General features: G+C 43.4%; 1 protein-coding gene across 1 annotated transcript in view; it reads right to left on the bottom strand.

Annotated features, from left to right (window-relative positions):
• The window catches only part of dcc (DCC netrin 1 receptor), a 328,455-nt gene that overhangs the window by 42,193 nt on the left and 264,177 nt on the right, over positions 1 to 22,085 (bottom strand). The window contains 7 exon segments of the mRNA XM_069168937.1: positions 2,210 to 2,359; positions 8,810 to 8,864; positions 8,866 to 8,939; positions 9,358 to 9,469; positions 9,472 to 9,583; positions 11,821 to 11,983; positions 20,546 to 20,611. Coding sequence (XP_069025038.1) covers positions 2,210 to 2,359; positions 8,810 to 8,864; positions 8,866 to 8,939; positions 9,358 to 9,469; positions 9,472 to 9,583; positions 11,821 to 11,983; positions 20,546 to 20,611 — 732 coding nt within the window.

The raw sequence follows: 22,085 nt of genomic DNA, 5'->3' as shown, positions 1-22,085 counted from the left end.
CCAATTATTGAATTACTGAATCATTGCTCCCCACCACATCGTTTAGCAGTCAGCTCTGCAGCAGAAAGAGGCTTAAATACGGCAGTGAGGCGGAGGAAGGGAACAAGGGAGAGACATCCGGAAAGGTTCCACCGCTGCAGTCTGACTCTCGTATCTCCGATATCACCGGGTCAACCCGTCAAAACCATCACTTCATGTGTTTGTGTTCAGCCTTTTTAAAAAAGAAATACACTCTATATCATTCATGCATTAAACCAGATGACCACATTTGGTCATTTCGTTTTCGTCTATAAACGAGTGTTTTTTTAAAGAAGCCCTTTGGTTTCCTCCTCACTGTAACTGAGAACAACAACATGAGTCATCACAGTCGGCTGAATCTGCCTCACGTTTCCTTTTCCAGGCTTCTGTATGAGAAACGCCGTCTGAGTGGCGCCTTAAAGATTACGTTTTGTGACATCGGCTGGTGAAAGGCGCAGCAATGAACATTTCACAACCGAAGCAGCTGGTTTCAGCTTCATTGAGTTGGAGCCGCAGATATATTCTGGTAGTATAGGATGTACGACTGGGCCGACTGAACAAGACAATGAAGATGTTACAGTGGACTCCAGGAATATTGTGACTAACATTTTCCCCTAATATTATAAAATAAAATGATCAATCGATGGATTATTTCGGAATAAAGTTTTGGATTTGCTGTATTTGTTGAGCTTTGATTTCTACTCACTGTTTTCTTCAAAGTCCACTTCCTAGTTGAGGGAACTCTGTGTAGGTTTTTGTACAACTTCAAATTTTACATCACCAGCTTCTGTCTGTTTAACTCAGCTGTTAACTGCCATGTGGGCTGTTGTTACAGTGGCTGTGGGCTTCGGGACGCGTCGGCACACTTTTATGAAATACCCTTTTCCTTACTGATAAAAATAAATGATGGCTTTGGAACTGCTCGCTCACATCTTCATCATCGGACTTCCACAACCACGTCACGGTGTAGTTCAACTTATCAGACTGTATGTGGGGATAAAGAGTAGAAGTAAAACTGCAGAAGTATCAGTACTACAGTACCTGGTGTGTATCCTCTGTCTCTGGAGAAGTATCAGTACTACAGTACCTGGTGTGTATCCTCTGTCTCTGGAGAAGTATCAGTACTACAGTACCTGGTGTGTATCCTCTGTCTCTGGAGAAGTATTAGTACTACAGTACCTGGTGTGTATCCTCTGTCTCTGGAGAAGTATCAGTACTACAGTACCTGGTGTGTATCCTCTGTCTCTGGAGAAGTATCAGTACTACAGTACCTGGTGTGTATCCTCTGTCTCTGGAGAAGTGTCAGTACTACAGTACCTGGTGTGTATCCTCTGTCTCTGGAGAAGTATCAGTACTACAGTACCTGGTGTGTATCCTCTGTCTCTGGAGAAGTATCAGTACTACAGTACCTGGTGTGTATCCTCTGTCTCTGGAGAAGTATTAGTACTACAGTACCTGGTGTGTATCCTCTGTCTCTGGAGAAGTATCAGTACTACAGTACCTGGTGTGTATCCTCTGTCTCTGGAGAAGTATCAGTACTACAGTACCTGGTGTGTATCCTCTGTCTCTGGAGAAGTGTCAGTACTACAGTACCTGGTGTGTATCCTCTGTCTCTGGAGAAGTATCAGTACTACAGTACCTGGTGTGTATCCTCCGTCTCGGGAGAAGTATCAGTACTACAGTACCTGGTGTGTATCCTCTGTCTCTGGAGAAGTATCAGTACTACAGTACCTGGTGTGTATCCTCTGTCTCTGGAGAAGTATCAGTACTACAGTACCTGGTGTGTATCCTCTGTCTCTGGAGAAGTATCAGTACTACAGTACCTGGTGTGTATCCTCCGTCTCTGGAGAAGTATCAGTACTACAGTACCTGGTGTGTATCCTCCGTCTCTGGAGAAGTATCAGTACTACAGTACCTGGTGTGTATCCTCCGTCTCTGGAGAAGTATCAGTACTACAGTACCTGGTGTGTATCCTCTGTCTCTGGAGAAGTATCAGTACGACAGTACCTGGTGTGTATCCTCCGTCTCTGGAGAAGTATCAGTACTACAGTACCTGGTGTGTATCCTCCGTCTCTGGAGAAGTATCAGTACTACAGTACCTGGTGTGTATCCTCTGTCTCTGGAGAAGTATCAGTACTACAGTACCTGGTGTGTATCCTCTGTCTCTGGAGAAGTATCAGTACTACAGTACCTGGTGTGTATCCTCTGTCCACGGTCAGGCTGGGGAACGGCATCGGTCTCAGGCTAAACTTGTTGTGGGTGAAGCCGCAGGAAGGTGACGGCAGAATCCCGGGATACTGAGAGGAGTCCAGAGCCGGCACCGGGATGGCACTGACCACCGCTGGAGGAGACGGAAGACACACAAAACAGTCCAAACAGTCCAAACAGTCAGTCCACCAGGAGGTGAAATTCCAGCAGATTTCCCACCAAACACGAGGTTGGCAGTTCGACACCGTTCGATGCCAAGCTGCCCTTGGGCAACACTCTGAACCCAGAGTTTCTCCTACTGGCAGCTGAGCACCGAGCAGCTCTGACACCAATCATGGAAACAACCTGCCACAGAGACAAATGTAGAAATAAGTAAACACCGACAAAAGCTCCTCCCTTCATCAGCATCATAATGTTCAGTTGTTGTTCGCTCTGATGCTGATTTACTTTATGCGTCATTCTAGAGATTTTATTTCTTCCATTTCAGTAAACTGGGTTGACTAAATATTAAAAACAGTTCAACAGGACCACAAATTACAGACTCCAAAGAGACCAATTTAATAAATCAACATCTCTCTCAAACAAACTGAAAAACAACTGAGCTGGACGTATTGTTGGGAGCCGATGACCGAACACCCCGTATGGGTGGAAATACCCTCAGCAGCTGAGGCGTTTCGTTTCCTCTCCGTCTCTCTGCTGCACACATCTGATAAAACAAAACAACAGAACAAAAGCCGGCCGACGGCTCTGACCATGGAAACACTGTCAGGCAAAATCACTTCCACAACACAGCAGCCAGATAGCTGAGACATGACGGGACGACCGCGACGGGACGACCGCGACGGGACGACCGCGACGGGACGACCGCGACACCTCCGAACAAGCTGGTGAATCAGGCATCAATCACACCACCAACACAAACTACAGTCATCATATCATACATCATATCATACATCATATATCATATCATATATCATATCATACATCATATCATACATCATATCATACATCATATCATACATCATATCATACATCATATCATACATCATATCATACATCATATCATACATCATATCATACATCATATCACAATGTCAGAACAATGTTGGACACAAGTTCAAACCGGGTTATGTGGAAACGTGGAGGATCCTGGTTTAAAGGAGCAGACCTCCTGGAGGTGGAGCGACATCACCAGCTGTACAACGGGATATTTAAAATATACTTTTTTAATTTCACTTACAACACGGTCGGATTGTTTGTATTATTCTTTATAAGAAATAACGAAGTGTTTAATTTCATTCTGATCGACTGTCAAAACACACAAAAGGCAGTTTTTCTTCGGACTGCTGCTTCTTCTCGTTTAAAGCCAAGAGGTCTGATTACACTGAACCCTCATCAATACCAGCATCGATTGGAAAGAATCCATAACATCAAGGCTGTGATCAGCAGCTTCAGGACGTGTGTGTGTACGAGATGTTTCCTGTATTTGTGCTGTGATCATTTAAAGAGAAGCAGAGTTTGATTACAGCAGCAAGATGACCAGAGAAAATCAATCCCCTTATTGATTGACGATATTGAGGACTTTGGTGCAGCGAGGCAGCGAGCGACAGGTTAATGGAGGTTTGTGTATTTGTGACGGAAAGACGCCAAAGACAAGAAGAGACAGAAATACAGACGGAGAATCTGATCAATTTCAACGCACACAGAGGAAGTGAAAGAAAAGAAGCTCGATACCGGAGATGATCGAAAGAGACAAACGTTTTAGGAAAAAGAGAAACAGAGACGTGGACGGAGAGAAGACAGAGACAGTGATGGAGGAGGAGAAGGAGATGGAGGCAGCAGGTGGATCCACAGATCTGACATCAGAGGAGGGAACGAAGAAGAAGAAGAAGGAGAAGAGAAGAAGAAGGAGGAGAAGAAGAAGGAGGAGAAGAATAGGAGAAGAAGAAGAAGGAGGAGAAGAAGAAGGAGAAGAAGGTGGTGAAGAAGAAGGAGAAGAAGGTGGTGAAGAAGAAGGAGAAGAAGGTGGTGAAGAAGAAGAAGAAGAAGAAGAAGAAGAAAGAAGAAGAAGAAGAAGAAGAAGAAGAAGAAGAAGAAGAAGAAGAAGAAGAAGAAGGAGAAGAGGAAGGAGTAGAAGAAGAAGAAGAAGAAGAAGGTGGTGAAGAAGAAGAAGAAGAAGAAGAAGAAGAAGAAAGAAGAAGAAGCCTGAACCTCCGTCAGCCCAAACAAAGAGGAAGAGACAGAAACAAAGACGACCAATTTACATCCCACCAGATGTTTACATTCAATTATCATTACTACAAACAAACAAACAAACATCTCAGCAGACTCATTTTCACCTATTACATAAATATGTTTGGTAGAAAGTGCAATTTCATCCAAATGTTGTTGTTATGAGGAATTATAAATATGTTGTGGAAGCTAAACGGAGTTAGAAGGAAGTTTTACTGTTATAACAGAACAGAACACCTGAGAGGAAGAACAGGAAAACACAGTCTGGGTAGAGAGAGGGGGAGGGGGTGAGACAGGGAGGGAGGGGGAGAGAGAGGAGGGAGGGAGGGAGAGAGAGGGGGGAGAGAGAGGGGAGGGGGGTGAGACAGGGAGGGAGGGGGAGAGAGAGAGGGAGGGAGGGAGAGAGAGGGGGAGGGGGTGAGACAGGGAGGGAGGGGGAGAGAGAGAGGGAGGGAGGGAGGGAGAGAGAGAGGGAGGGAGGGAGAGAGAGAGGGGGAGGGGGTGAGACAGGGAGGGAGGGGGAGAGAGAGGGAGGGAGAGAGAGAGAGAGGGAGGGAGGGAGAGAGAGGGGGGAGGGGGAGAGAGAGAGAGGGAGGGAGGGAGAGAGAGAGGGAGGGAGGGAGATGAGAGGGGGAGGGAGGGAGAGAGAGGGGGAGGGGGTGAGACAGGGAGGGAGGGGAGAGAGAGAGGGAGGGAGGGAGGGAGAGAGAGAGGGAGGGAGGGAGAGAGAGAGGGGGAGGGGGGGTGAGACAGGGAGGGAGGGGGAGAGAGAGGGAGGGAGAGAGAGAGAGAGGGAGGGAGGGAGAGAGAGGGGGAGGGGGAGAGAGAGAGGGAGGGAGGGAGAGAGAGAGGGAGGGAGGGAGAGAGAGGGGGAGGGAGGGAGAGAGAGGGGGAGGGGGTGAGACAGGGAGGGAGGGGGAGAGAGAGAGGGAGGGAGGGAGGGAGAGAGAGAGGGAGGGAGGGAGAGAGAGAGGGGGGAGAGGAGAGGGGGAGGGGGGTGAGAGACTCAGAGGTGTTTATCATCACTGACTCATTCTCCAGAAATAAAATTGCAGCACGGTAACCTGTTTGTAACTGTTGAGTTCAGCAGCTTCAGTTTGTTACAACTGTGGTAAACAACAACAACAACAACAACAACAACAACAACAACAACAACAACAACAACAACACGACTGATGGAGAATAAAAAAGGACGAGAAAAGAGGGCACGAATCCTTAAAGACTGAAAAGAGGGTAATTAAAATGGGAAACTTCCCGCTCACACACACACACACACACACACACACACACACACTCAGACACACACACACACACACACACACACACACACACACACACAACACACTCACTCAGACACACACACACACACACACACACACACACACACACACACACACACACTCAGACACACACACACACACACACACACACACACACACACACACACACACTCACTCAGACACACACACACACACACACACACACACACATACTCAGACACACACACACACACACACACACACACACACACACACACACACATTAAACGGAAGTGAAAGATGATTGACAGCCGAGCTGGAGTGATGTGTAGAGTGTGTGAAATGAGTGTGATGGAGCTGAGAAGGAGAGCAGAGGAAGTGTGACGTCTGAGAGCTGTGAAGCAGCTTCCAGCTCGATTCGTTCATCTTAACGTTTCCCAGCACTCATCTGATTGGTTAAGTGCTTTTAAGTAATAATTGAAATTCTTCGTTGTGATTGGAGAGCATCAGCGTGTTCACACTGTCGCTAACGGGTGCTGTTGCAGCGTTCAGGCTCTTCTGCATCGGCCTCGTTTCTCAGAGCTGGACGCTGCGAACGCTTTTATATCCAGTCTGTGACTAAACTCTAATTCTACTAATTGCAATGATGAGCCACCGTGAGGATGAGGATGAGGATTACTCTTCATCCAAACAGTGAATTCACAAGTTATTGCAGAAGAGGAAACACAAGCTTGAATGTCTGTTGTTTGTGATTTCAAATTAAAGTTCTGTTCAGCAGCCGACCGTAAACTGCTTCTTCGATTTTACCCAAATTGTTGCACAACATTGGATTTAATGGTTCAGTGGGAGTCACACAAAAACGATGATGTCATCAGCGAACGTTGGACGTCCAGGTGTTTCCTGACTGAACAGATTTCAGGAGACGAACCCGTCGTCCTGATTTAAAGGCTCAATGCGAGCGGGACATGATCAGAATCACAAGCTTCGGCTTGTTTCTCCACATTTTTACTGTCACCGTCTCTCCTCCATTTTTCTGCCCCCCCCCCCCTCTGTCTTCCTCCTCCTCATCTTCCTCCTCTCATCATTTGCCCTCTGATCTGCTCCCTCTCCCCTCTGTACTCCGAGTCGCTCTGAGGGAACATACAGGCTAATTATCTGTGAGAAGTGTCTCATGTTCAGTGTGTGTGTGTGTGTGTGTGTGTGTGTGTGTGTGTGTGTGTGTGTGTGTGTGTGTGTGTGTGTGTGTGTGTGTGTGTGTGTGTGTGTGTGTCGCTCTTCATACTTCAGTAACTTTTACATCTGAACTTCCCAGAAAGAAAAAGACAGTCGGAGAAACAAACCCTCTGCCTGTCATCACGCTGTCATCTCACCGTGATGTAAAGTACACTGTAAAACACGGTTAGTTGAGTTTGGTCATTTGTGTCGATGTTTACTGAGAAACTTTGGATCTTTTTTTTCTTTTTTTCTGCCAAAGATCAAATCCACAAATCAAAAACAGCTTTATATGTGAAACACAAGCTGCAAGAAGAAAAACGACCACTTTTGATGTCTTGTGTTTTCTAACATTTCTGTTTTGAAGTGGAAAAAGTAACATTTGACAAAAGGAAAAAAGCTAAATGCTGATGAGGACATCATGTATAAAAAAAATAATGATATACAATCTGAGTCCACCGGCAAAATCTGTCATATTCTAATTTAAACTGGAAAATAATCGGTTTCAAGTTTAAAGGCATAGAAACTTTTAAATGCACAAGAAGTTTCTGATGTAAAATGAAGTATTTCAGATATTAACATGTTAAACTGAAGCAGATCAGCGGTGTTGATGAAGGTCACACTTCCTGGACGTGTATCAGATGATGTCAAACCATGACTGACTGAAGGTTTCTCAGTCTGCAGTCCATCAACAGATCAACTCAGAGAAAAGAAACTCATCACAGATACAGAAGATGCCAAATGAAATCAGCTGAAGGAGGCTGTGTAGTCGTGAGTCTGTAAAGCTCTTCTCAGGAGGGGAAACCAGGTCAAACACACTAGAATTGATTTTCATATAATATGTAATATAATGTATAATGTTTCTACTTGTTATTGTCTATTAAATGGACCCATTTGGTGAAGTCGGGTCCGACTACTTCCTACAGTAGTAAACATTGCCTTCGTTACATTAGAGTCTACTGACGCGACTCATTGTTTTTCAGTTGTTAGTCGTACACCGTGTGTTGCCATTGGAAATGGAGATTGCAGGAAAGTTTTATATTTTGAGAGTGAATTGTTCCACAATATGAAAACATTTAGATGACATGTTTTATTTAGTTGGTAACTTGTTGTATGATCACATTAGTAGACGAGAGGGTGTTTACGTCATGTCGATGATGACGGGGAGCAGACTCCTTCTGTATAATTGCTTAAATATAACCAAACTCTAAGTATCCTGACTTGTCATCTGATCTGGATGTTAATCTTTCCAGAAGCCGGTTGGATGGAACAAACACACGACTCGGACCTGGAGGACAGGAAGCATCAGTCCCGTGTGCTGCTTCACTTTTCTCAACTTAAACTCACGACAGCCTGTCAACCAATCGGCGGACCCGAACAACCGATAGCGAGTAGAAATGAATCTCTCTGCCGGGAGCTGCAGGTCAATACGACTGGCCGATGAGGAGGAGAACAATCCTGCCCTCACCGCTGAAAAGACCGAGCAGGTCATCCCGGACCTCAGGGAGCGAGCCCCACCACTGCAGCGCACCGTCATGAAAGGCCCAACGAGTCCACGGCTTTAAGTTTGTGGGCCGGGACATTACCAATGAGCTGAGCCATCAGCCCTGAACCCAAGACAATCCTTAACAAGAGCCTCACGGTTGGGTTGGGTTCAGTAACACCACAGAGGGAGAGGAAGGTCCTCCAGAGAACCACCGAGACCGCGGAGAAGATTAGAGCATCGCTTCCATAGAAACCGTCCTGCTGCAAATCAGTGTGAGCTGTCCTCAAACATCCTGATCAGCAGGGAGCACCGAGCTAAAGACAAGCTCTTTATCCAGCAGCAATCAGGCTGGACACACACACACACACACACACACACACACACACACACACACGTGTTACTTACGAGTGTTTGCTCGGCTGTGAGTCCATGGGAATCATCATTTTGGCCTCGTGTTCCCCTCCTAGCAGCCATGGAGCGCTCCAGAGTGGAGATGCAGCTGGACGACTCGTCTGCATCCGCACCTGAACGTCACATTCAAATCACAGAATCACAGAATCACACATTCAGACTTCATCTCTCCGGGTAACAGACATGTTAAAAATGAGCTCCGATATTCAGATTTGTTTTCATGAAGAATCCGGCTTCATTTATTTAAGCCTCTCTCAACAGATATGAATCCATCAGTCCATGCAGACGTGAAACAGCTTTCATAACTTCAGTCTTCTACACATCATGATTTTAATGTATTGATGTCAATTTGAGATAGTAGAAAGTAGAGGGATGGATATTGCAAAATGTTCTCCAAATGGTTAAAAAACATTTAAAGTGAAACAAAATGCAAAATGCAAAGAAAAAAGAAAACTAAATATGATGAAGTAAAGTTGATCATACAGACTCCAATGTAAAGAACAAATAAGAGAATGAGCATCGCCGTCGTACCTGAGTGGCTGCTCTTGCTGCCTATCTGGCTCTCTGATTGGCTGTGTGCCACCTGGGGGAGGTCCTGGCACGACTGAATGGGCGAATCGTGTCCGGACGGGGGCGACGCTGGGGAGCTTTCTCCATGTTCTTCATCTCCATCTCCTCGTGGTGGATCCAGAGGTCTGGAGGTCGCAGGTCCTTCTGGCTTCCCTTCCTCTTACTGGAACTGTGGCTCGCTCGCTTCCTGCAGAGGTTCGAGAAGCACACCGAGGAGGAAGTCAGCGGCGGGACGAGAAGAAAAGGACAGATCATCGACCGATGTTATCGGACAGGAGCGGAAACACAAGAAGGATGCTTGAGGAGTCAGGAGAGCGTGAATTCACCTGTTCACCCGTTCCAGAAAACAGAAAAGTTCATCGCCATAAAAACACATGTTTTTGCTGCAGCTTGCAGGTGAAGATGAAAACAGAGTGCTGATCTGAGATCTGAGAAACTGGATTATAAAACAACGCTGACTCAAACCGGACAGAGTGGATTGAATGTCTTTTTGACACAATGTCATGAACTGGATTATTAAAAACATCAAACAAGATTAAAGTGGCGGAAACATGGGAGGAAACATCACTGACTTCATACAGAAGAAGGGAAACATGTCGGTTTAGTCTTCAGCCTTGTTTTTACTAAACAATGTTCCTGTCGTCAAACTAATGTTGTTGTTGTTTCTGTGTTTTGTCTCTTTTTCATGTTCAGTGTTTCCTCTCGCTGCCGTGGGTCTGAGCTCTCAGGGTTGCCATAGGAACGCCATGAACATGATTATAAGGAAGTAACTGAAGTGGATTTGCTTAATTAAGTGGATTATAAAGTGACACCAGACTGTAATCTCAGAAACCAGATTACATATTCATTTGGACTGAAACTTCATGAACTGGCTTCTACAGTTGATCCAACTAAAGTATCACGAAGTGACTGAACTGGATTATAAATGATTAAAGACTAAGATAACGAAAGATTAGGATCTGATCTGAGGCAACATCTACGTTTCTCTATTTCAGTTATTGTAGTGATACTGGACCGCAAACTGAGGAAGGTCGGACGGACCGAAACATTAAAAACAAAAAGTGGACGTCTGAAACATCATGAGTTCTCCTCTACAGTCAATTTAACAAACATCTGACCCTGAGCTGGATTATAGAACAATATGGACTAAAACTATATAAACTGGGTTATTTAAATAATAAAGACAGCATTTCTGAAAGTGAATCATACCGTTTTTTGTTTTTTTTCTCAGTTGCCATTACATTTATTTTATTTTACAAACTGTAATTACCTCCATACAGTTTGTGTGTTTTTAATTTGACTGGATTCAACAGACAGAATCACAATTTCATCTCCATATCAGCATCACTCTTTCCTTTTCTCTCTCTTCCCACCGGTATCACAGCTGGTTGACGTTGTTCTCCAGCGACTGCTCACACAGACCGGCTTTTATTTTGAAGTAGCCACAAAAAATTGCAACACAGATATATGTCAAATATGTGTCCATGTTGGGGGACGATTCGCTCTCCAAATAGAAAACTTTTTGTTAGTGTGATCTCCGTTTCCATGGCAACACATCGTGGAAAGACTACCAACTCAAAAACGCATCAGTGGGCTCTTATGTAATGTTTACTACTCCAGGAAGTAGTTCGGACCCTTAGCAACCACCCTAGCAACAGAGAGGTTTTCCAGTCTCCAACTGAATAAATACAGAAAATAAGAAACACTAAACTGATCAGCTAGTTCAGTCTGGTTGGAACAAAGATATCTGATTGAACAAAGATATCTGATGAACAAAGATTCTGATGAACTAAGATATCTGATGAACAAAGATATCTGATGAACAAAGATATCTGATGAACTAAGATATCTGATGAACAAAGATATCTGATGAACAAAAGATATCTGATGAACTAAGATATCTGATGAACAGATATCTGATGAACAAAGATACCTGATGAACAAAGATATCTGATGAACAAAGATATCCATGTTCTCATGTGTTTTTAAACATTTTAGCTCCGTGTCATGTGTTCATACCAAACCGGTCCAGCTAGCCTCCTCTAGGATTGTAAGTGCGTGACTATCCGTGGTGTTACGGTACGGGTGCTCGGAGCGACCAAAAAGGACTGCACATAGAACCTGATGTGAAGTACAAAAATAAGAATGACCAAAAAGAAAACCGTCCGAAACTTGACAAACTACATTAAACTAATAATCAGATCTCATAAACTGGATCAGAAAGGAAGTGATTGACGTTGGAGTGATGAAGCTCAGATTTGTGTCAGATGAGTTCTTTTTGATTTGGTAAACATTTCCACCCTTTAGTTGTCTGGCAGGAACATTTGTTCCAAATAAATAAGACAAGGAGGACGGCTCAATGAGCATCTGCCTCGTTACCGGGACAGCTGCTCACCGCCATCACAGCTGAATGAAACGTCTTACTTCCTCTGCTGGGCCGAGGAGCGCCGCGTGCAGATGAGCGCTACGATGACGACCACGACGACGGTGACGGCTCCCACGGAAACCACGATGATGACCAGGAGGTTGCTGTTCTTCTGAGGCGTGGCGCTGCCGTGAGGTGGACGCATCTGACCAATGGGAGACTCTGAAGTACAAAAAGGAAGAAAGAGGGAGGTCAGAAAAAGAAACGGAAGTAGATTTTGTGAACCATGTAGCAGATTTATTATTGAAACATCAGCGTTTCTTGTTTTCCTCATTTGAATTAAGATTTTAAGAACAATGTTCACAGTTTTCATTTTGTTTTGTGTCTGCATGATGTACAACAAAATCCAAGTTACTTTTTACTCCAGTTTTTGTGTATGAAAATATTCAGTTATCAGCAAAATTTAAGAACAAATTGACAAATAATTTTCAGTACATTCCTACACAGTCATGATCAAGATAAAACTTTACTGTGAAAATGGACAAATTTATATGTTTAAATGAGCAGATATTTATGAATCTGAAACTGATTTAGCAAATTCTGCCTTTAAATATAAACAAAAATTAATGAAAAGCAAAATTAAAAACCCCGTTTGAGATATTAACGTTTGTTTTAAGCACAATTTCATTCTCATCACGGCAGTAAATCATATGGTTTTCACTTTAATTTGAAAGTTTTTTTTAAATTAGAAATTGCTATTTAAAATAAATTGAACTGTGAAACTCATCATATCCACAAATTTGGCCTTTAAATATTCACTTCTATTTAATCAGGTTACTTCTGTATTGGCAGCCGTATACTTTCGTACAACAGAGATATGTTCCTTCATTATTATAGATAGATATGACATTTATACTTCACATGTTAATGAATTAATTTCTCTCTTTATACTGTAATGTTCATTTCCATTTCCAGATGTTGTGAGGTGAGGATGGCCAGCGTAGCTGATATAACTAAACGGTATTGAATGGAGGCTCCGTGATTCTGTTCAAAACCGTTTGAAGCCATTGAACTAATATAAACGAGTCAATGCGCTAATTAGAAATACTTATTTAGACAAAGGAGAAAAAAAGAAAGCCAAAGTGCTTTCAGTGGACTGAAAACACAAAGCTGCTACTGCTGCTGCTTTACCAATCAATACATTGTGTGTGTGTGTGTGTGTGTGTGTGTGTGTGTGTGTCTGTTGTGTGTGTGTGCGTGGTGCGTGTGTGTGTGTGTGTGTGTGTGTGAGTGTGTGTGTCTGTGTGTGTGTGTGTGTGTGTGTGTGAGAGTGTTGTGTGTGTGTGTGTGTGTGTGAGAGTGTGTGTGTGTGTGTGTGTGTGTGTGTGTGTGTGTGTGTGTCTGTGTGTGTGTGCGTGTGTGTGTGTGTGTCTGTGTGTGTGTGTGCGTGTGTGTGTGTGTGGTGTGTGTGTGGTGTGAGTGTGTGTGTGTCTGTGTGTGTGTGTGTGTGGTGAGTGTGTGTGTGTGTGTGTGTGTGTGTGTGTGTGTGTGTGTGTGTGTGTGTGTGTGGTGTGTGTGTGTGTGTGTGTGAGTGTGTGTGTCTGTGTGTGTGTGTGTGTGTGTGACAGGTGTAAAGGGAGCGAGGGAAATTGATGACACGCTCTGTCATTCATTAACTCGACCTTGGAGCAGAGAGAGCAGCAAAACAGGAAACACATGAGAGGCATGAAGTCTGGATGGAGTGGAGAGGGAGGTGAGTAAAAGGAGGAGGAGCTGGAGGGGGGGTGGTAGAGGGGGGGTGAGAGGAGGAGGAGAGGACAGAAGGGTGGGAGGAAGAAAGGAGAGGAGGGAGAAGATGGATGAAAGGAAGAAAGTGTGTGTGTGACAGACAGAGAGAGAGAGAGGAACTTTACCTCTTTCTCTCTCTGTCTTTTCTCCATGTGGTCGTCTGTCTCAATGAAAACTGCGATCAATTCAAATCTTTACAGCAGCAGCACACAGACTGCAACATCGCATCCTGTTCCTTCCTTTCTTTTCCCTTTTTGAAGTTCGATTTCATCACCTTGCTCCCTTTTCAACTTTAGTCTTTTATTCAATTTGGGGCTGAAATGTTGAAATGTGAGCCTTCGCTGAGGCTTCATCTGCTCCCATGTGGTGGGGAGAGCAAAGGTCATTAATCTGATGTTGTCAATGACAGTCTGCCTGGTTGAGATATCAGTCTGTGGACAGATAAGCAGGACAGACAGCCAGACGTACGGCAGACTCTCCTCGGGCCCAAGAATATAAAACGTCAGTCACGACTTCACGAAATCAATTTAAAAACACCTAATTGAATTGATCATCTGCTCTTAAGTCTGCAGAGCTGATGCTGTATTTATGTGCACACAAGATCATTTACTTTAAAGTCAAATGTTTCTTTAACCAACTCGGTGGTGTGTAATACAGCATCAGTCCACGACAGCATGTGTGTTACGTTTCAACTCGCTCAGGCATTGAAGAACTATGTAGTTATGAAACCACGTTGTTCAGTTAGTTTCCAAAACAGTTTGGTTCGGGTTTTTTGGTCTATTTGTTCTGAGTGTTATCTAAAAGCAACTGGACTTTACGTTTCACCTCTCATCTAAAAGGCTTCTTCAGAATATCAAGTCAGTTCAGTTTCCTTTGGAAAACAATTAGATGCAAAACGTGAAATAGACACGCCAATCCACTGAAACAAAAAACGCCCTCTCAGGAAAAGTATTGTAGGCTACATAACTTGACATTTTGATTGTAATAATATATAAATGAAGTATATTATTGACCTTGGTAAGCTTCACAAAACAATTCTGTTCAACTGTTTTAAGGTGAAGGTCATGTTTCAGATGCATGAAGACAATTCATGTTTTAATGAAAAATGTGCAATGAGGTCTAAAATAAACAGCGACTGCACAGACAGGTTAGAACGTGTGTCTCTGGTGAATCACACAACCTGCTCGGGCTGCATTGTTGGTGGGTTGTTGATTAGAAACACGGAAGCATTCAGTGTTTCTACAGGAGACTTGTATTCCTGGAAGCGTGAAGGACGCTTTCAAACAGATTCCCTGTTTGGAAATAAAACTGGAGCACTTTTGCTTTTCCTAATAAATTCTTCAGAGGTTTCCTGGAAACAACTTTGTGATTTGACTCTAATTGGAGGGAACAATGGAGACAAAGCCTTGACACAGTTATCTGAGTTAGTTGAGTGTAGAAGCAGCTTCTATTGGCACTTTGGTCAATTTAAACCATCAACAAAATATAAAAGTAGTGGAGAAAATAAAGCACGTGGCATTAAATCACTACAAATGTGTGGTTGACATCAAAGTAATGATTGTTTAATACAACTAATTCAAATTTCATGGGCCGACAAAGAAGATGATGTAGTTGTAGATGGAGACGGGAACAGTAACTGACAGGAAGTCAGAACTGACCCGGAGGCAAAACCTGTTACTGATGACAGCAGAAGCATTAACAACCTCTGCTGAGATGCCCTTGAGCAATGCACCGAAGCCCCGGCGGCTCAGGGAGATGCTGAGGAATAAATCACGATCTCTCTGCGGCAGAGTTTCAGTTTGAAGGCACAATAACACGAACAAATCAACACGAGGCTGACAGGAAGTGCACGAATCCTCCGTACAGCCAACGGAGGAAAACGGAGCTGAGCAGCAACATAAACAAATCCATCAAAATGCCGAGTGACTCCTTCTAATTTTACTTTATATCATTTTTCTTTGAAAGAAGCCCTGCAGCACTGAAGGAGAACAAAAAACAAATCTAAGACAAGGTCGAATCCTAAAAAACTTCCAAACTACAACCAAACAAAAGAAGTTCACCTTCTCTGTAGAGAAACCAGAGGAAGGCAACGAATCACGGAGGCTTTTATCTGAACGTCACACACCTGCCAGACAAAACAATGGGCATATTTCATCATGTTCTAATTGCACTATTTTAAGTTTTAAAACCCCTTAAATGAACCCTGAACAAGTTCATGCACAACATATTCTCCAACAGAACAGTTTATTACCACGTGGGAGACAATACAAATGCACATTGAACTTGCAGCCATCACTAATGTTATTAATTACACATTATGCTTCTGCCAGAAAAGATGGATGTCAAAATATGTCCTGTTAGAAACGTCCATTCAACGCTGTTAGAGGCGATCTGAATTATAACTGAGAAATGGTTGAGGTTAATTTAAAAACATGATCTAACAACAGTACCTGACCCTGCTTAACTTCCGGCTAATTCAAAAATGATCAAAGAGGTGGTGGGTGGGCGGAGCTGAGGCACACACCTGTCACTCAAACCCCTAATTATGTGCAACTTTAAATTCCTGCTTTTCAACCAAGCGGCAACCATCAGTGATGTCACCAACCATCAGTGATGTCATCAACCATCAGTGATGTCATCGCTGGTTTGTGAACGTTATGAATCCTCCAGTTCAGATTCTGTCACCATCTTTGCTAGTTCGGAGCGGTTTGGAGCAGGAAGTGACCATATTTGGACGAGCTGGAGGAGGAGCCAGCGGTGGATCTGACCGATCTGATTGGAAACCTGACGATACTACGTCCCGCCCACCGATAGCTGTAACCTGACTGCACCACAGACCTGTCAATCAAACAGACACGCCCCCAAAAACAGGTCTTCTTGAATCTTCTTTTCTAATGAATGAGGGATTATTTTCAGATGGACCTCCAGAAAACTAAGAAGAAGGAGTGACTTTAGCTAACAACACCGAGATAACTGATGGACACATTTTATTCACTTTGGATTTGATGAGAGAAGTTGAATGGGAGTCTATGGAGCCGGAGGCTTTTTGGAGCCGACCTCTAGTGGCACTCGCTGGTATTGCAGCTGAAGACACTTCTGGATCAGAACCATTTTACACACCTGAAGCTACGAACTCTTTTATATACAGTCTATGATTTCAACATGGCGGTCAGTGGGGATTGACTTGCTGCTGGAGCCGGCCCCAAGTGGCCATTTGAGGAACTGCAGCAGTGGTACTTCACAGCAGCTTTATTTTTCAGACCCGGAAGTTGCTGTTTGGTCCAAACTGAAGCATCTCAACAGCTAAAGGTTTGGGCATTTTGTGCTGACGTTAAAAATCCCCAGTTAATTAATTTCTAGTCACTAGTCACTATAATGTCTCCTCCTGGACCACCATCTTGATTTTAAGTGAAATATCTCAACACCTACTGGATGGTTTTCTTTAAGGAGCATTTCTTTTTTCACAACTAATGGCATTCTGATGTGTTTAATGTTGGTTAGCAAACGGTATCGTTGTAACAAGCTAAACTAAGATTGTGAAATTATTGCACCAGTTAAAATATGCACTCGAGCATTGTCCTTTATGCATGTTAGCATCCTGATGCTAGCATTTAGCACAACGCACCACTGTGCCAAAGCCCAGCTGCTATATTAGCTGTAGACTATTTAGTCTTTGCTTAATATAACAACATTTCTGTTTCTGTAATCGTAAAACAAAAATCATGTTTAAGGTAAATATATAGATTTCCAGTTGATGTTTAAAAAAAAGTGATAACTTGGGATTTGTACAAATCTGGAAGTTACAGAGAGAAAATGTGTGTTATACCTTTTGAGCCACTTAAGTGAAGTCTCAGGGGAGAAAGGGGCTTGATGTTAATGTCTTCCATTAAAAAACCCCTTGAAAGGTCATTTCCTTTTGTATAAGACGGAGATATTTTTAACTGTAATTGCTTTGTGCTCTGAGCGCAGAGGTACGAACCTCTTAGTACTCTTGAGAAAAGAAGCGGATAGGGAAGAAACTTTTGTGAATGTGTTTTATCTGACGGTCCTGCTGTCCGACCTCCTCCCTGCTGACACGCTGTCAATAGATCAGGAGGAGGAAACAGGATGGGACGGCCTCGGCTCAGAGGCTGTCTGACCCGCTGAAGACAATCCGAGGTCAATCTTCTCGTCCGCGGCTCGTTTTTCAAGCGAGAGGAAGCTCTGCGACATAAACGACGACAGCGCGTTAAAGGTGAAATACCGTGCGGCTGACGAACGAGGCTTCGACCTCGCCGACCCTCCGTCCAGTCGGAGGAGGGCGGAGGTCAGAGAGGACGGATTTATGGTCGCCTCCGGCAGCAGCGGCGGCAGCGCTGACAAAATGTTCGAGTCCATCGTCGGACAAACGCCAGCACACACACACACACACACACACTCACACACACTCACACACTCACACTCACACACACACACACACACACACTCACACACACACACACACTCACACTCACACACACACTCACACTCACACACACACACACACACACACACACTCACACACACACACACACACACACACACACACTCACACACACACACACACACACACACACCACACACACACACACACACACACACACACACACACTCACACACACACACACACTCACACACACACACACACACACACTCACACACACACACACACACACACACACTCACACACACACACACACACACACACACACACAAACACACACAAACACACACACACACTCACACACACACACACACTCACACACACACACACACACACACACACTCACACACACACACACACACACACACACACACTCACACTCACACACACACACACACACACACACTCACACACACACACACACACACACACACACACAAACACACACACACTCACACACACACACACACACACACACACACACACACACACACACACAAACACACACACACACTCACACACACACACACACACACACACACACACTCACACTCACACACACACACACACACACACACACACACACACACACACACACTCACACACACACACACACACACACACACACACACACACACACTCACACACACACACACACACAAACACACACACACACTCACACACACACACACACACACACACACACACTCACACACACACACACACACACACACACACACACACACACACACACACACACACACACACACACACTGTCCTCCAGTGAGACGGTGAATCAGGTGGAACCTGACCCCTGACCCCTGACCTCTGACCTCTGACCTCAATGTGGAGCAGGAGAAACTCGAGAGTTTTTTCCCCATATCGGAATAAATGAAGACAGTTATGATTATGAGCGTGGTTTGTGTTACCGCCAGCAGCTTCGGCTTCTACAGAGGTTTCTGTTATTAATAGCTGCACCATTAGCACAGCACGCAGCACAGTATGTCCAGCAGCTCTACTGTAAGTAATGGAAGCATTAGCATACGTATGATTGTATGACTAGTGTAGGTACAGAGATTAATATTAAGTAACACTTAAGTGAGTACAGGTATTATTGTCCTGTTTGAAGTATAACTCAGTCCCTGCAGGATTTTTGTGATTGTTGTGATCAAAAATGTTTGATTTGTGGCAGATTTTCTCTAAAATTGAAAAATGTAATTTGTGGTGTTGTAAATTAATCTTTTGCATAAAATTGCGAGAATCAGAGAAATGTTTTATTTTTTTAAAGCAAAACCTAATAAAGGAATAAATATGTAATCACTTCCTGTGATAATAACCTGCTGGATGAAACAAACAAAGAGACGTCTCTGACAACTGGACGTGTGGAGAAAACTCATTTAACATCCAGTAATATGGAATCACTTCCTGTGATCACAAACATTTAATCATCATTTTAATGTGAAGACCACATTTCCCACAAACCCCGTCACTTCCTGTTTCTCCTCTTGTTCTGGTTTCCTCCAGAGTTTTATTTGGTGATGAAAACAGGAGCAGAGACTTTCTGAATAAATGAGGAGTTATTGTTGTTTATAAAGTCAGAAAATGGGTTATAAAAAAAATGTGCAAGCTCCCACAAACGTTGCCGAGTTTGCATTAATTATTGAGATCGCAAGATCGTGATTTCCTGGAGGGACTGATAACTATTTGCATTATCGTGTAGCATTGTCATTAAAAATGATGTTAACTGTGTCAAACAGTTGCATTAGAATGATTATTATGATTGATAACATAAAGGTAACATTTGAGTTATAGCTCATGATAATATGAGTGCTGGCTGTTCATTAGAGATGAATGGAAGAATGTAAATATGTGTGAATATGAATTATAGTTTTAAAAAAAGGAGGTGCATGAGAGGAAACAATTGCTCCCCTTATTTAAGATTTATATATATATATATATATATATATAAGTGTAATGCCATAAAAAATGATTCATATTCATCAATATTGTTAACTGCATTGCTTCTATTTTTTTAAAAACTAGAAGCTCGTATTGTTCTCACTATCAATCTATACCATAATACTGCAGTTTTTCTCAAAAAATAAAAGAAATTAGAAGCCGAACATTTACATTTCTCCACAGTCCTGTTTCTCCATGAAGATGATTATTTTCTTCAGTGTGCAGAAACACTGATTGATGGCGAGATAGTGAATCTAATTAAATTTTCCTGCCAGCGGCTAAATGACAACAAACAAGGCGCGATGGTAGAGGAGGGTATATCAGCGGGCTGCAGCTCCTCGTCTTTATGTGGTGAGTCATTAAACTAAGTTTAAACTTGACTGAGCGGAATGATTAGAGAAAACAACCGAGCAGCTCTGATGATCTGATGATGCTGCACAGTATCACAATCAGCTCGGCTCCCAGGAGACGCGCTCCCATTCTCATATTCTCATATGCAGGAAAATAATCAAACACCAAAATGAATTCCAGTTTCAGATTCAGCAGAACAAAAAGCAAAGAGGAGCGCGTGTTACCGTTGACGCTGCTTCGGTCGACCGGGTTGGTGTCCGGCGGCCAGTAGGCGTGGTCTCCTCCTCGACCTGGAAGACGAGAGCACATAAAAAGAACAGAAACAAAAACAGAGAAAATGGGCCTGAGAGTCATTTAGTAGATGGAATAGAGGAATCACAGAGATTGCTTTTTTCTTCACAAATAAATGACTTTGTTGGGGAAGGTGTCGTACTGTATGTGCGCCCGTGTGTGTCCTTCCTCCTGATAGTGATTTTAGTCCAATTCTTTATGTTTTATCGAGCTGCCTGGAGGCTGACGGTGGACTGGATGTTTGGGTTGTTTTCCATTGGAACGATTTAAAGGAATTCACACCATCAGATGTTTGTTGATGTGTTGCAGGACGATCACCAGCAGGACGACGTGAACAGCTGCTGTCGGGCGGCCTCAGATCCAGAGACGCCCCAAATTTAACCAATTCGCTGGATGGCAGTTTTTTTTTTTAACAATTTAATTAATTTCATATGTGAGGAGATTCATTTCAATGGACTTTGGGGTAACACCTGGTTTCATGACCCATTTTTTATTGAGGAAAACTAAACTTGCACCACATGGTTGCACGCCTCTGCCGACCAATCAGGTTACAGCACGTCTGTCGAGTCACATCAACTATATCTGGTGAAGACTTTGAGGGACTCTTTGTATGTGTTCACATGTTTGACAAGTAAAGCTGATCCTGATATAACACGAAGTTGTTGCCATGACAGTAGAGAAAGATTCAAAGATGGATGTTGCTGCAAAGATACTAAAATCGAAGACGCGGATGCTTCACACACGTCTTCATCTCATCTTCAAATACGGTCTCAATCTTCCCTTCTGTTGAGGAGTTCTCACGTTGAAAAAAACCCAGTAAAGTGTCAAATTTAAAGGTCAGACATTTAATATGAGATTTTTACGCTTCCTTTTAGGAGAACTGCCACCAAAAATGAATAAAGAAATAAATTAGCATGTTGGTATTTTGTCATTAGCATGTCAGGAAGAACATGGTGAGCTGTTTGGACTGGAAACAGCTGCTGCTGTGTTTCTGAACCACTCAGTGTTTCTGATATTGTCGTACGTGATTTTCTTTCTGGACTGACGTTTAATAATCCTTGAAGAATAACTACAGTATGTTTATTTGATTAGCTTTTACAGTCTCATTTGTGCAACCACAATGAACGATGACTCTCGGAAATCTGTTTTTAATATTTCTACCCCAGTTTAGTGACCGGCAGGCGAACCAGACTGTGAAAGTGGAACACTGGAGAAGGAAATTTAAAGAGGAAGTCGGAGGCAGATCATCACACAGGCTGCCAGCGAAGATAGACTGGAAACTGATGAAAGAGACTTTCAAAAACCTCAACACTGTCACACCCGTCAGGAAACTGAAGAAACAGACCTCCACATCTCAAACTCACTTAAACTCCACACCATTCATTATTCTCTCACATTTTAGAAGCTGGTTTCTTCCTTTCACACCATCCAGCAGCAGCTGAGGTCTTCTAGTATAAAACACATTTGATGTTT

The sequence above is a fragment of the Embiotoca jacksoni genome, unplaced genomic scaffold (genome assembly GCF_022577435.1).
Source record: "Embiotoca jacksoni isolate LCO1_2020_lvr unplaced genomic scaffold, fEmbJac1.0.p SCAF_42, whole genome shotgun sequence".
Lineage (NCBI taxonomy): Eukaryota > Metazoa > Chordata > Actinopteri > Embiotocidae > Embiotoca > Embiotoca jacksoni.
The sequence above is the reverse complement of the archived record's forward strand: the minus strand, read 5'-3'. Positions and strand labels throughout refer to the sequence as shown.